At 40.3% G+C, this 13,777-nt stretch overlaps 1 protein-coding gene across 8 annotated transcripts; it reads left to right on the top strand.

Moving 5' to 3' along the window:
• Nucleotides 1–1,833: 1,833 nt before the first annotated feature.
• On the top strand, nt 1,834–12,444 carry SNRPB2 (small nuclear ribonucleoprotein polypeptide B2). Of its 8 annotated transcripts, none has more exons than XM_070485532.1 (8): nt 1,980–2,026; nt 2,983–3,194; nt 3,657–3,764; nt 4,153–4,325; nt 8,250–8,390; nt 9,221–9,271; nt 10,699–10,787; nt 11,244–12,444. In XM_070485532.1, the coding sequence occupies exons 3-8, from the start codon at nt 3,701–3,703 to the stop codon at nt 11,401–11,403; spliced, it is 678 nt and encodes a 225-aa protein (XP_070341633.1). In that variant the 5' UTR covers nt 1,980–2,026; nt 2,983–3,194; nt 3,657–3,700; the 3' UTR covers nt 11,404–12,444. The 8 variants fall into 8 exon arrangements, with proteins under 8 accessions (XP_014685183.1, XP_014685181.1, XP_014685176.1 ...); XM_070485533.1 differs by having other exon boundaries at nt 2,019–2,220; XM_014829697.3 differs by lacking the exons at nt 1,980–2,026; nt 2,983–3,194 and adding an exon at nt 1,834–1,961.
• The last annotated feature ends 1,333 nt before the right edge of the window (nt 12,445–13,777 follow it).

Here is a 13,777-nt window from a genome sequence, read left to right as displayed (position 1 = left end):
AAGTGTAGATATTATAATGCTTTTAATATAGTTATATAACCAGGCCATGCAAGGCTTCCCACAAAACCAGAAAAGCTCCACTCTCCCTTTCATTCTTTTCCCAGTCCTGCTTTCAATTACTGGTTTCTCAAAATCATTCAGGAAACCATCGAGGACCATTAACAGGATATTGGGAAGCCCAGGCAACTGCGCAAGGACAGGAAAACACACTGGCTCTTTTTAGAACCTGGGAAAGAGCGTGCGGATCACTGCCACTAATTCAGCATTGGATGATTTCCTTCTCACAGCCTAATGTCGAACAGTCTGCCTTTAGGTCTCTGCGCTTCCCTTGGCAGTATTTCCTGCCCCGGTAGAGTCTCTTCACAAAGCCCTACCTTGTCCTCTTTTAACAGTCATGAAGAGCTCTTGGCCAGAACCACTCGCATAATACAGTCAGGTTATAGCTTATTTTCAGAAAAAATAGTTTAGGCATCCTCATTATCATCAAACAGAACTAATTAATGGCTCAGATGCTCATATTAATGTGCAGGGCAACTTGTCTTGTTATTCAAGATTTGTTTTTGTTTACTTTATATTCTCTTTTAATGTGTTAAGGATAGTCTCTTTATATTCTTTCATAATTCCTTAACTGAGACAGGGCCATTTACATTTCTTCTAATTTTTATATATATAATATAATGCTTTTCTGTGATTAACATTATCTCCTATGCTTATGTTCATCTTTATATCATATTTGATTAGTGCTGTCTGATTTTTCCATGAAGCTTCATTTATTCATTCAATACACATTTCTTATCAGCCACATTTCTAGTTACTGGGGTGCTTGAGTGAACAAAGCAGACAAAAATCCCCACCTTCAAGAAGCTCACATTATTTTCAAGGTGTTGTGACTTTAGGTGATCTTTTAAAATAAAAATCCCCATCTTACAAGACCAACCTATTTGGTCCTTTCACATATATGTCTAAGTCATAGCCAGCATTTAGAAATAACATTTATGAACCACTTATTGTGTCTGGCAATGTACTAATGGCTTTACACCTAGCTCACTTGATCCTCACAATAACTCTAGGAGGTCCTATTATGATCCATAGTTTACAGATGAGGAAATGGAGGGTGAGAGATGTTAGTTAAGGGCAATATACAAGATTGGATTCTCCTTGGCTCATTATCACCATTTCCTATTCTGGATGATGCTGTACACACATTTGATGAATGCATGAATGAATGCATGCACTTTTTGGAATTCCCATTCAGCTGGGCCTAAACACCAACAACTTCTATTACCCTCTAACAATGTAGACATTTTGTGGGGAGATGAGAGAGTGGGAAGAATGATAGGAAATTAATGTTTTTCTGAGTGAGTGTAGGCAGATGATCTTACAGGTGTTTGGTTAGCAGTGGAGCGCTGTTGCCTCATCAGGTGAGAGGGGCGGACAGACATATCAATTCCTCCGCTTTGGGGCCTCAAACTGAGCTGCCTCTGGGATTCAAGCTCATCCGTAGAGTGTTGGAGGAGAGTTCCCTCAGAGTCCCTGGAATCGAAGTTGACTTGTGGGGATACTGGCTGCCCTGGGTGTGATATTAAACCGGGGCAGCCAGAGCCCAGCGAAGGGCGAAACCAAGGCTCTTGCCTGGGTAGTTGGCGGCTGTAAAACCACATAGGATTTGGAAAGATGGCAGGCACCCTTGTGTGGGGGGTAAAAGCCGCGCAAAGTCTTGGAAGGGGCCAGGAATCACCGCCCTTCCTCGTCCCCTCTCCACGGCGCCAGGAGTCCCGCCCAATCCTACACGGTTCCCACAAGCTCCTCCCTTTCCTCCTTCCCGATTCGCGCCCGCCAGGTGTGCGCACGCGCAGAGACTTGGCCAGCTGCCGTTGGAGTCCGCGGGACATGGATCGACTCCGTGCTCGGCTTCCCGACTTGTCGGCGCTCGATTGCGGCGCGTGACAGCGTCACTTCCGGTACGCGGCTCCGTTTCCGGCTTTCGGCTGGTACGGCGCGCGGCGGGGGCCTCGGGTGCGTTGGGGTGCGTTCTTCCTCGCTGCCGCTTGCCGCTGCGGCCGACGCTGCCCTGTGGGAGCTGGGCGTAGACGAGGCAGGGTGGTGGGGCCGGGACGCGTCGGCCGGGGGTTCGCGGAGGCTCGGCTAGGGGGCGCGGAGGTGACGGAGACCGGCGCTCTGGTCCGGGGACCCCCCCCCGAACTTAGGAGCCTTTCTCCGGTGGGGCGCGTTGGGGCCGGGGATCGCGTGGCCGCTTCCTTGTGCTTCCGGCCGGGCAGTGGGCGAATGTGTCTGGAGTGGCGGGAGGGCGCTCGCGGGAACGCAGTGGAAGATAATTGGCGTCCCTTTTTGTGCGAGGCGTTTACAACTCGCTGTGCGCCTTCCGGTGCCTTCCAGAGGCCCCTTTGGGATTGAGGAGGCGACTCCCGGTGGCCCTGCACTAGTCCAGGCCACCAGCACACCTTGCATGAGAGAGTCCAAGAGTCTCTCCGCTGATCTGTCTGCCTCCGTTGAGCTCTCTGTCACTTCCCTCTCGTCTTTGGCGACCCCACTCCTCCAGGTTCGGGGCTCGCAGGTGTTGGAAGTGTTACCTTTCACCTTGTAACCCGCACACGTTCCCTCCCCGTCCGTGGGCTCTTCCCTTGTCAGTCATATACTCTTCACCTGCAGTGTAAATATTTGTGAACATGTGGGGCACCCAAGGAAATAAAGCAGGGTCACAATTTGCAGCTAAAGACAGTGTAAAAAATGAAGTAGTGAGGTGAGTGTGAAAGGAAAGTGCAAGCGACCGGAAGACAAGGGCTGAATTCTCAGGCCTGCTTATTAGCTGTGTGACCTTAGGCAAGTCCCTTAACTTGTAACAGCCATTAGTAACAGGTGCTCTAAGTGCTTACTGTCTGCGCAGGAACTGTGCTAGAACTTTATCTTACTTAGTCTTCTGAGTTCCTTTGGGTGAATGCTGTTACCATCCCCCTTTGTCAGATGTGGACCTGAGGGACTGAGGAACTTGCCCCGCAGTCAAGCAGCTAGTAGGAAGTATAGGCAGGATATGAATTCGGCTCTGGCTGGTACCAGAATCCGAGCTCTTAAGCATCCTGGGATACTGCTCTCTCTGAGCTCCATTCTTTCAAGTCGGTTCCAGTTAATCTGGGAGTCAGGACAGCTGGAGATGGTGTTTATAAATTAAATAATAGGTATGAAAGCCCTTTTTAAATGTACCCATGAAGTAGTGCGTAGCAGACTTCATCATTGTTCTATGTTAATAATTTTTACTGGGCATACCTTTGCTAGTTTCTTTTTCACTTTTCTTCAGATCTACTCAATTTTAAAGTAGTTGATTAAAAAATAAAAGTTATTTCATTAGGCAGATGGAAGAACAGCATCACTTGTCACATTTGAAAGATAGTGTAAAATAAATGTATTGAGTGAAATGTTAGTAAAATTTGGCTGGCTGCTGGTGCTCTACCAAGTTTGGAGCCTGAGAACTGTTCTCTTGTTTAAGAAGGAGGGCTAGCAAGTGCTGGAGAGCTTTTAAAGACTACCACTAAACTGATAATTTCTGATATTTGGGATTGAAAGAGAATTGAAAAGTTAGTAACGCCTCTGTTATGTCCTTATGCCGCACTACAGTATGTTAATCCTTCCTGTTTTAACAGAATAGTTACTGTCTCCAGACTGTTTGAACAATTTAACCCAAAACATGGATATCAGACCAAATCATACAATTTATATCAACAACATGAATGACAAAATTAAGAAAGAAGGTAAGTACTTTTTAAAAATGTTTGTTCACAGCCAAAGTGTCTTTAATTACTGCCGTCTTGAAAATGGTACTGTTTCGAGTCCTCACGTCTAGTCATCTTTCTCAGTGCCTGAAATAATGGTTTGTTTCTTTTTGTGTAAGGATTTTAAGGCTTTCTAAAAATAAAAATAGGGTCTGAAAATGTGTTGAATCTGTTTTCACTCAAAGATAAAATGGTTTCAGATAACTTTTTAAATTAGTCAATAGGAATAGTATGATGTTTTCATTAACATTTGTAACTGTATCAATAAGTAAGTACATGGTGGGGGAGGCACTCCATGCAGTGTCATTTTATGAAGAGTTTTGGCGTTGTTTCATTCACAGCTTGTTTCTCCTCTCATTTTTCCCAGAATTGAAGAGATCCCTGTATGCCTTGTTTTCTCAGTTTGGCCATGTGGTAGATATTGTGGCTTTAAAGACCATGAAGATGAGAGGGCAAGCCTTTGTTATCTTTAAGGAACTGGGCTCATCCACTAACGCCTTGAGACAGTTACAAGGATTTCCATTCTATGGTAAACCAATGGTAAGTCAATCTTAATATTTTGGCTTTAATTGATATTAATGGTATAGTAGATTTGTAAAAATACACTTGAAACTATGGTTATTGTTTTCTACTTTTAATTATGTGTTAAAACAAGTTTGGGTTTATTTTATTTGCATTTTTTATGGAACACAGTAGTAGAGTTTATAATGCACTTGATTTATGATAGTTCAAGTGGACAAAAACAAAATACATTAACATATAGAATATTTAAAAAATAATGTCTGTATAGGCAATATTTTTATCTCAAAAGAACTAGAAATTAATAGCTCAGAAGATTAAAAAGAAACCTCTGTTCATAAACTTGTGAAACAGCACAAAACAAAAATCCTGGGTCAAAGAGGAACTCTAATCTGAAGTTTCAGGAATTACTGATATATCAGAAGCTGTGCATTCCAGGTAAAGCAATGATCTAAGGAAAATTCATAGACTTAAATTCATAGGTTTTATTAATGAATGACAATGAATGAAAATGAACTAGTTATACATGCAAAGTTTTAAACTCAGGAGTGACATAATGAGGTTCATGTTTGGCTGCTGGATGACGACTGGACTGTGGGAGGGCCAGAAGGGAAGTCGGGAGCTCAGTGAGGCGCCTGTCGGTGTAAGAGATGGTGGAGGACTGGAGCAGGGCGGAGACAGAGTGCAAAGCAAGGGCTTGTGCATGTGAGTGCATACACCGTACCTTGGGTATGTTCAGAGTGCTTTTTTTCTGGGACTGGAATGTGACGGGGTGGGTGTTGGGGGAAGAGTCAAGGCCCAGAGTTTTGAGGACCCAGGTCCTCATTCTGGTTCTACCGTTAACTGGCTCTGTGCCGGTGCTTGGTTTCACCCCCTGTAAAATGTAAGCAGATTGCCTATTCTTTGGTCTAATTCAGAGGTCAGCAAAACCTCCAGGAAGGATCAGACAATAAATATTTTAGGCTTTGTGGGCCACATACAGTTTTTGTTGTGTATTTGTGTGTGTGTGTGTGTGTGTGTTTAGTAACTTTAAAATTGTTTAAAAAAAAGTCTTTAATTCATATGCGATAGAAAAACAGGTCACGGGCTGGATTTGGCCCATAGTCTGCAGTTCAGACAACTGGTCTAATCTCTTTATTTTACAAATGAAGAATCAGGCGCAGAAAGGTTAATGGCCTATCTGGTTTATAATTATATTACCAGTGGCAGCATAAGGACTTTGGAAGCTTATCTCCTAACACTCAGTATTGTGATTTTTTTTTTCCTAAACTAGGAGTCTGTAAAGGGCCAGATAGTAAATATCTTAGACTTTGTGAGCCAGATAATTTCTGTTGCAGCTACTTAACTCTGCCTTTATAGCAGGAAACACAGCCCTAGATGGTATGCAAATGAATGAGTGTGGCAGTGTTCTGCCAGGACCTAATTTACGAAAACAGACCGTCTTGGCTGTGGTCAGTAGTTTGAGGACCCCTCTACTACACTGTTTACTTCTGGACCGAGCGCTTTTTGTCTGTTCCTGGAGCAAGTTTTCTTCTTATCTTCTCTTTAGCTCTCCTTTTCCCATCATTTCCTACGCGACTGGGCACCATCTGTGTGGAAAGGTCTACCCCAGAAAACTGGGGGATTATGCCTACATACCCTAGTTTTTAGTTAATTGGCATTTCCTGAAACTAGCTCATGTTTCTTAGTAGTATGAAGAAATAGCATAATTGAGATCACAGCTGGCAAGAGCATAAAACTGGGTTTTAATTTAGATCTAAAATTACAATAATATGAGGAACACTTGCTTCCCATAGAGGTTTTTCAGGGCTGTTTTGTTGAATTGAGATGATAAGTTTGCATGTGCCTGTTACTCAAATACAGAAAAGCTGGAAATTGTTTGCTGTGTTGGGCACTGGCTTCACCTGGCCAACTAATTATTAAATCAATGGGAAAAATCCGTTAGACTGATCTTATATTGGAGGTATTTTAGGAGGTACATTCTCTCTCTTCAGGAAGGTAGCAGATAACTGCCAAATCTCCAGCATCCTGGAAGACAGAGAAGAACGTTCTTCGAGCTGTCTTGTTTTTATTTATTTAGGTGGTTTTAGTTACTCTTCTGTTTTAATTCCAACGTACTAAATCAGAAATGAAGAAAATTTGCTGTAACTTGGAACTCAGAAGAAAATTACTGTGTAATTCAAGGACATTTAGTTATTTAATGCCAAAAATTCCTCAGTAAATTAGAACCATCTTCCTAAGGGCTTCTGTCACGAAACCTTCGGCATAAATGTAAATCTTGCCCCTTCTCTAAGCTGTGGGTAGACTTTTATCCCTTACAGGTATTTATTCCAGATCAAGGTTTTTCAACATTGACACTTTGGACATTTTGAACTGAACAGTTCTTTGTTGTGGGGGACTATTTGCTCATTGTAGAGCATTTAACAGCATCCCTCACCTCTGCTGCGTGTCAGCATGTCAGCCAACAACATCTCCAGTCAACAGTGCCAGCTGTCCCCTGGTGGGCAAAATCGCCTCTGTTTGAGCACTACTGGTCTAGACCAGCCAGCTAAGAGCAGTGGCTGAGATCAGAGATTTTCACAGGTGACACTGTCATAAAAACAGACACAAGGTCGCCCACGATCTGTTCAGGTCAGGGAGAAGGTTGAAGACCCAGGGGAGTTGAGAGGGAATCCTTGGGACCAAGGCAGAGTTAGTCTAAGCCTGTCCTTTTGATTAGATGGTGACCTGCATGACCAGCAGAGTTGCTTGCAGGGATAAGTACCCTCGGAGCAGCCAGAGAAAGCCTCAGGTCCGAGGAGGAGCTGTGGGCCGCTTCCTCTCTTGTTCCCCAGCACGTTAATCTCTAGCTGAAGTGAATGAAAGGGAAGAATTGCTCTTGGTTTTGACGAGTTTCCTGCTTTCATACACTACTTTAGGATGTCACTTCTTCCCTTCAGACCGAGACCAAATTCTTGCTATGTAAGACAATCATAGTAATTTGTAGGACCATTGTGTTTTGCTGTGATCAGAGGTAGTTTCAGCTCTTTCAGCTCCAGAGAAGTGTTTCCTTGAAGTGAAAGTTGCAGTTTGCAGATAGGCACACCCTAGGCAGCAGTTTTAACTCCTAGGAAAAATTTGGGGACAGTTAATTGGTGTTAAATCTACCTGTGTGGTAATGCTTTAGGCCAGGGCCACACTACTCGAAGTGTGGACCCCACCATCCCCTTTGTGCTTGTTAGAAGTGCGGAATCTCAGGCCTCACCCAGACTCACTGCATCAGAATCTGCAGTCTTGCAAGCTCTCCAGGTAGTTGGAAGGCACATTAAGGTTTATGAAGTGGTGTCCTAGAACAGTGTTTTGAAACACTTGCCTGTCGTCTCCCTGATTCATATTGTTCCTGCGGCTTAGAAAGAGTAAGCAAGTGGCCTAGTTGCTCTAGTTGTGATGCCATCTTTTTGTTTCCTTTCAAAGCATTTTAAAATTTTGAGTTGATGCCACGATTAGTCATTTCATTTAAAAACAATCAGATTCAAAGGAAAGTTGTTCTCAATCTTTGGTACTTTAGTTTTGGAAATGAGCACTTCCATACGATACTTTGCATAAGATGATTGACACATCCTGACCCTAGAGAGTCCCTGCTAAAGGATACACAACTTTCCAGCCCAGTTTTCTCTATAAAATGGAGAGAAGCAGTCGTGCAGGTACTTCAAACCTGTTTTTCCCATATGAAAGTCTGTGATTTTTCTTCTGATAAACACAGTTGAATCCAACTTTGTCTACATTGCGAATCATAGGCCACAATTTATTTTCACTTGGCTCTCAGTGTATTTGACAGATCTCCTTAGGGATGTGTTTAAAATTAGCTTGCAGTGTATTTGGGAAATGAAATTTGAAATATTAATGACTAGTGTAAACAGCTTTCAGCATAATGAAAAGTAACCTGTTTTCACATGATTAAAACAGCGAATCCAGTATGCAAAAACAGATTCTGATATAATATCTAAAATGCGTGGCACTTTTGCTGACAAAGAAAAGAAAAAAGAAAAGAAAAAAGCCAAAACTGTGGAACAGACTGCGACAACTGCAAACAAAAAGCCTGGTCAGGTGAGATGGACAGAAGGTCCTGTTCTTTTAGTCTTAAAAACTTAACAGGGAGTCTGTCTTCCCCTCAAGGGATAATCTTTGAGGGGTGTGTGTGTGCACATGCATGTTATGTGTGTGTAAATGGACTTTTGAGAACCTGGAGTGGTTGAGTTCTAATCCAGTGTCTATGTTTAAGCACCGACTTACAATATAAACCTTTACATATGCAGATTTATATTGAACAGTTTTATTTGAATTTGCATGACATTTAGTTCCATGATTCTGCAAAATATGTTAATGTCTATTGGCTTATTTCTCAAGTTCTGCTGCCTGTAAGTAATGCTGTAGATATTATCTTTAATCATGAGTATTCCACTCAAAGCTCCTTTCTTTAAACAATTCAGAAATTCAAAATATAATGTAAAATACTAGATAAAAGTGAAATTATCCAAAAAGTAGTTACTTTTGGGTTGAAAGTGATCAGAAATGAGTTTCACTGAATATAATGTTTGACTTATGTCTAATTGTTTAAAAAAGTAAGAAAGGCTGGTTTTTGGTTCTTGGTTTTTCCATATATTTCTCCATAATTTTATACTTATATATTATAAATGTATGATATTAATATATTCACAATTTTAAAGCTTAGAGGTTAAATTTTATGATATAGTCTTTAAAGTGTAGGGCTAGATCTTTCAAAAATAACTGACAAATACGTGAATAATTGTTAAAGTAAAATTAAATGGAATAAGAAATCTGTTTAAATCAATACTGTTTTCATGCAGTAATGATGAACACCTCCAACTTTTTTAGAGCGATTGGAAATTTTAACTTTCCCTATTCCTTTTGTTTAGGGAACACCAAATTCAGTGAATACCCAAGGAAATTCAACACCAAATCCTCAGGTAATATTTTTTCCATAGAGCACTTACTTTTTAAAATAAAATTATAAGCCAATAACAATATATAACTTGCATGTCTCTAAAAACTGAAAATAATTCCATCAAAAAAACATAAGATGTTAAATTATGTAACATTTTAATATAGAAACTCATTCCTCAAAGTGTTTTAATTTTCTTTAAGAGGGAGAAAGCAAAACCTGACTGACTTTATTCCTTGCTTTCCGTATTGTATCAAGGATGGAATCAAAATGACAGAATTTAATCTCTGTGCTGGCCAGGAGCAGACGTTCTTGTTTTCCGCTCCGTATGTACATAGCCCAGGGCTTTGCAGACCCACAGCTTGGGGAGTCTGGCCAGGTCACAGCTGTCTTCCATCCAGTCAGCAGAAGCATGCAGCCGTCTTTTCTCACAGAGCAAAGTTGTTTCACAGTTACCCTTGCTCTTACTTCCTCAGAACCAATATATTGAAGTCTCCTTATACAGATGTTTTAGAAAGTCCTTACCAAATCTCCTCGCCAAAGGCCTTGAAGAGAAAGCCTCACTTACCTACTGATGGTTTCCTACATGGTTCCTCGGGTGCTGGAGTCTGGCAGGATCCTTGAATCCGTGGAGATTTTCCTCCTCTGATTTTAAGTTATTTGTGTTTTCTTATATTGTCTACTATGAAGTTCTTCTATAATTATAGGCCAGTTCACAAGTGCCAGCTTAATTCTGTCAGCTATAAGTTCCTTACACTTCATCTTTTCTCCTCATGAAATGCGCCTGCAGACAAGGTTCTCGTCCACAGGACCGTCTCTCTGTCGTGCCCTGTAACCTCAGGCTGCAGTATCTGATAGTTTAATAGCCGTGCCTGTTTCTGCTTACTTGTATGTAACTGGATGCTATCTGTACCTCATTTACTTGCAGAAAACATTAAAAGTCACCAAGTAGTGGTTCTAAGTGGTAATCTTTCTTAAATGCTGAGAGGTAGTAAATAATAATTCAGAGGAATAGAATATCTGAGTGTTATTACTAGGGTCACCAGCTGAAGAGGGATGACATTGCTGCCTTCTCTAGTTTTGTTAGGATCTTTCAATTCTGTAATCCAGATGACAAAATTAAAATTACAATTACAGCTGACCTCCAGGTGCTTAAAACTTAAATACTTTAAATACTGTTAATTAAATACTTAAAAGCTGTTAATAAGATTTGTGATCTTCCAAATATGTGTTAAGTGACTTGAATGTCTGCTTTCTTAGTTGCAGTTAGGTTTCTGTTTGTTTTTCTGGTGTAATTGTTTTTCAGCTTTAGTGTTGGATGTAGTACGATTTCATAAGCCTTCATAAACTGTGGAATGTAACTCTCTGAAGTTTAGATTTTAATGTAAGAGCCAGATGGCTTACAATCTTTTGTATACTTAAAGCTAACTTTGCCTTTTTTCTTTTCAATAGGTCCCTGATTACCCTCCAAACTATATTTTATTCCTTAATAATTTACCAGAAGAGACTAATGAGATGATGTTATCCATGCTGTTTAATCAGTAAGTCTTTTCATGAACAAGTCTGTCTGAGAGCCTCCTGCAGGACACATGGGACGTCTGTGGGTTGAGTCCATCTGTGTGTCACAACAACAGTTCCCTGCGGGGTCATTGCTTTGGTCTGGGATTAATCGTGAATTGAAGCCAGTCTGCTGATTTAGCAAATAAAAAGCTAAATTACCTGAAATGTTTGAATTATTAATTCTGATTGATGAGTAAAACAGGAAACAAAGCTTTGATATAATGACAAAAATAGAATTAGCTTACTGTTCCTGCAGTTCTTGCATGGTATTAATTACGTTTTAGACTCTCATCCTCAGGATTCTTGTTTGGATGTGATACTTTTCCTGGACCAATATCAGGAAATATAACAAATTTAAACACAAAATGAACATTTACGTATTTGATATCTTTCATATATTTGCATATATATAAATTGTTTTTCTTTTTCTTTTTTAGATTTCCTGGTTTCAAGGAAGTACGTTTGGTACCTGGGAGGCATGACATTGCATTTGTTGAATTTGAAAATGACGGACAGGCTGGAGCTGCCAGGGATGCTTTACAAGGATTTAAGATCACACCGTCTCATGCCATGAAGATCACCTATGCCAAGAAATGACATTTGGGAGAGTTGTCTTTTCAAGGACTTGGTGTTATTTATAATGTTTGTTTTGATAACATTTGGTCTGGCCATTTTAAGAGTTGGGGCTTGAGAGAAAGTGAAACTGAAATTTTTGTGAGGGGTTTAAAAAATTGCCTAGTCTTTCTTTAGCCTTAGTGAAGTATGAAATATGAAGGCCTTAATTTTGTACAGTAAACTTTTATTTGTATTCTATACATAATACTTCATTTTTTAGCTCAACTGTCCTATCACCAAATACTTTTGCTAGTCTAGAACATACCGTAAGGAAACAGAACTGTAATAGAGTGCTTTTCTAGTATTATTTTGGAGCAGCTAATGGTAGAGAAACATTGAACCATTTTAATAAAAGTAAAGGAGAGTTAGATCAAGCCCTTGATTAGATTTTCTGTAGTGTTATTTTTTATGCATACGAACTGCCATCTTGGAGTTTGTCTTTTTTTTTTAAATGAGTCTTGTATTGATAAAAATGATCATCCTGGATATTAGAAGAAAAGAAACTAAGACTTGGGCAGGATCTAAATTTGATCTTCTTCTTCAAATAAATGAGCACAGTATTTGGCTGGTAGTAGACATTTCATGAATCTTTTCATTCAGTGTTTATTGAGTAACGGCCATCTAGGAGTAACTGTATGTACTGTTTCCTGGTAAAACAGAAGGCAGGGGAATGCTCTCTTCAGACCTCACATTTCATGCTCTTATCCGCTTGAGGCAGGATTGTTCCCAAAGAAATTGGTTAATAGCTACCCTCTTTATTGAAAGACCTCCAAGGGAAAGATTTTACAATCGATCATCTTTGAAGACAGGCTGACTTGCAAAGGGTTGCCAATCCTAGTCTTGCTGCCTCTTTGTAATTCTTAAACACCAGTGTTCAAATGTTTCCAGGGCTCATTTTCTTTAGCGTTTGATTTATACCTAAGCTTATTGATTTAGTCCCTTGCTAATAAAACGATGGATATCTTTAGAAGTGGACAATTTTTTGCATGGATAGCACATAGTAAAGTGACACTATTGATCGTTTTTTGTGTGTTCTTCTTTTAATATTTCTTTGAACAAAACTTTTCCTTATTAAAATTTTTATACTTATGAAATGACTACTTTTAGAATTGAGTAGATTATCACATCACTCTTTTGCATATATAGGGAGGAGAACATAATTATTTTTCCTAAAACTTTGCCACATTCAGAGTATGACTCTTCTGAATAAGCTAGTTGTTGAGTTCATGTGCTTTTGTCAGATATATTAACTGAATTACCAGAAAAAGGACCATGCTCTTGGCTCTTACAGCAGTGCCAATTGCTGTTCAGTTTTCTAGCTGTTTACTCTCAGTGGCTGTCGTTAGCTTGTCTGAGAACAGAAAATACTTCACAGACCCACCCCCAGTCAACGGCTGTCTGAGCGAAGGTAGAGAGGTCATTGTGGCTGGAGTAGGTGGGGGAGAAGTCGAGGAGGGGATTGTGTAGGCCTTTTTAGGGACTTGCCTATGCTCTGTGAATTGGGGAACTATTAGAGGATTTTTAAAGTTATTTACATACAGTACACTCATTTTAGTGTTCAATTTGATGAGTTTTGGCAGTTGTATACAGTTGTGTAATCATGATCAAGATGTAAAATGTTCCATCACCCCTCAAAGCCCTGTCGTGCCTCTTTGCAGCCAGTCTATTCCCCCATCCCCGACCCTAGGCAGCCTCTGATGTGCTTTGTATCACCAGGTTGTGCCCTGTCTGGTCGGCTGCCAAGGTTCATCTCTATTGCACCCATGAGCAGTTTGTTCTGCCAGTTGATGGGCATTTGGGTTCCAGTTTGGGGCTATTATGAATAAAGTGGCTATGAACGTTCACATGTAAGTCACATACGTTCACATACAGGTAGACATGTTTTGTTAGAAGATTTCGAGCAAAGGAGTGACATTTGATTTACGTTTGAAAGCTTTATTTAGATACCATTTCCAATTTATGTAAAAGTTGCAGAAATAGTACACAGAGCTCCCATAAATGCTTCTGAACCATTTGAGAGTGTTGACCTGATTCCTCGTTACCCCTTAATACTTTAGTGTGTTTCTCCTAAGTACAAGGCTACCCTCCCACATAACTGCCGCATGACCAGCAAGATGAGAAAATATCAATAGTTCAGCCAATCCAGTTCAAATTTTGCTTATGTCCCAATAATCCAGTCCAGGATTGTGCCACATGTGGTTGTCACGTCTTTAGTCTCCTGTCAGTTCCTCAGCCTCTCCTTGTCTTTCATGATCTTAATTTTTTATAGAGATATCTATAAATATATATCTATGGACATATCTATACAGTTATATAAAAAACAATGAGTTTACAACAGTACCTCTAATTGCAGTCC

This window comes from Equus asinus, chromosome 15, assembly GCF_041296235.1.
Source record: "Equus asinus isolate D_3611 breed Donkey chromosome 15, EquAss-T2T_v2, whole genome shotgun sequence".
Lineage (NCBI taxonomy): Eukaryota > Metazoa > Chordata > Mammalia > Perissodactyla > Equidae > Equus > Equus asinus.
The sequence above is the reverse complement of the archived record's forward strand: the minus strand, read 5'-3'. Positions and strand labels throughout refer to the sequence as shown.

Excerpts from the sequence above, each read along its gene's own strand:
- SNRPB2 (XM_014829697.3), top strand. The coding sequence starts at position 3,701 with ATGGATATCAGACCAAATCATACAATTTATATCAACAACATGAATGAC. Across the intron at positions 4,326-8,249 it reads CATTCTATGGTAAACCAATG|CGAATCCAGTATGCAAAAAC; the intron begins GTAAGTCAATCT and ends TGATTAAAACAG. Across the intron at positions 10,788-11,243 it reads TTATCCATGCTGTTTAATCA|ATTTCCTGGTTTCAAGGAAG; the intron begins GTAAGTCTTTTC and ends TTTCTTTTTTAG.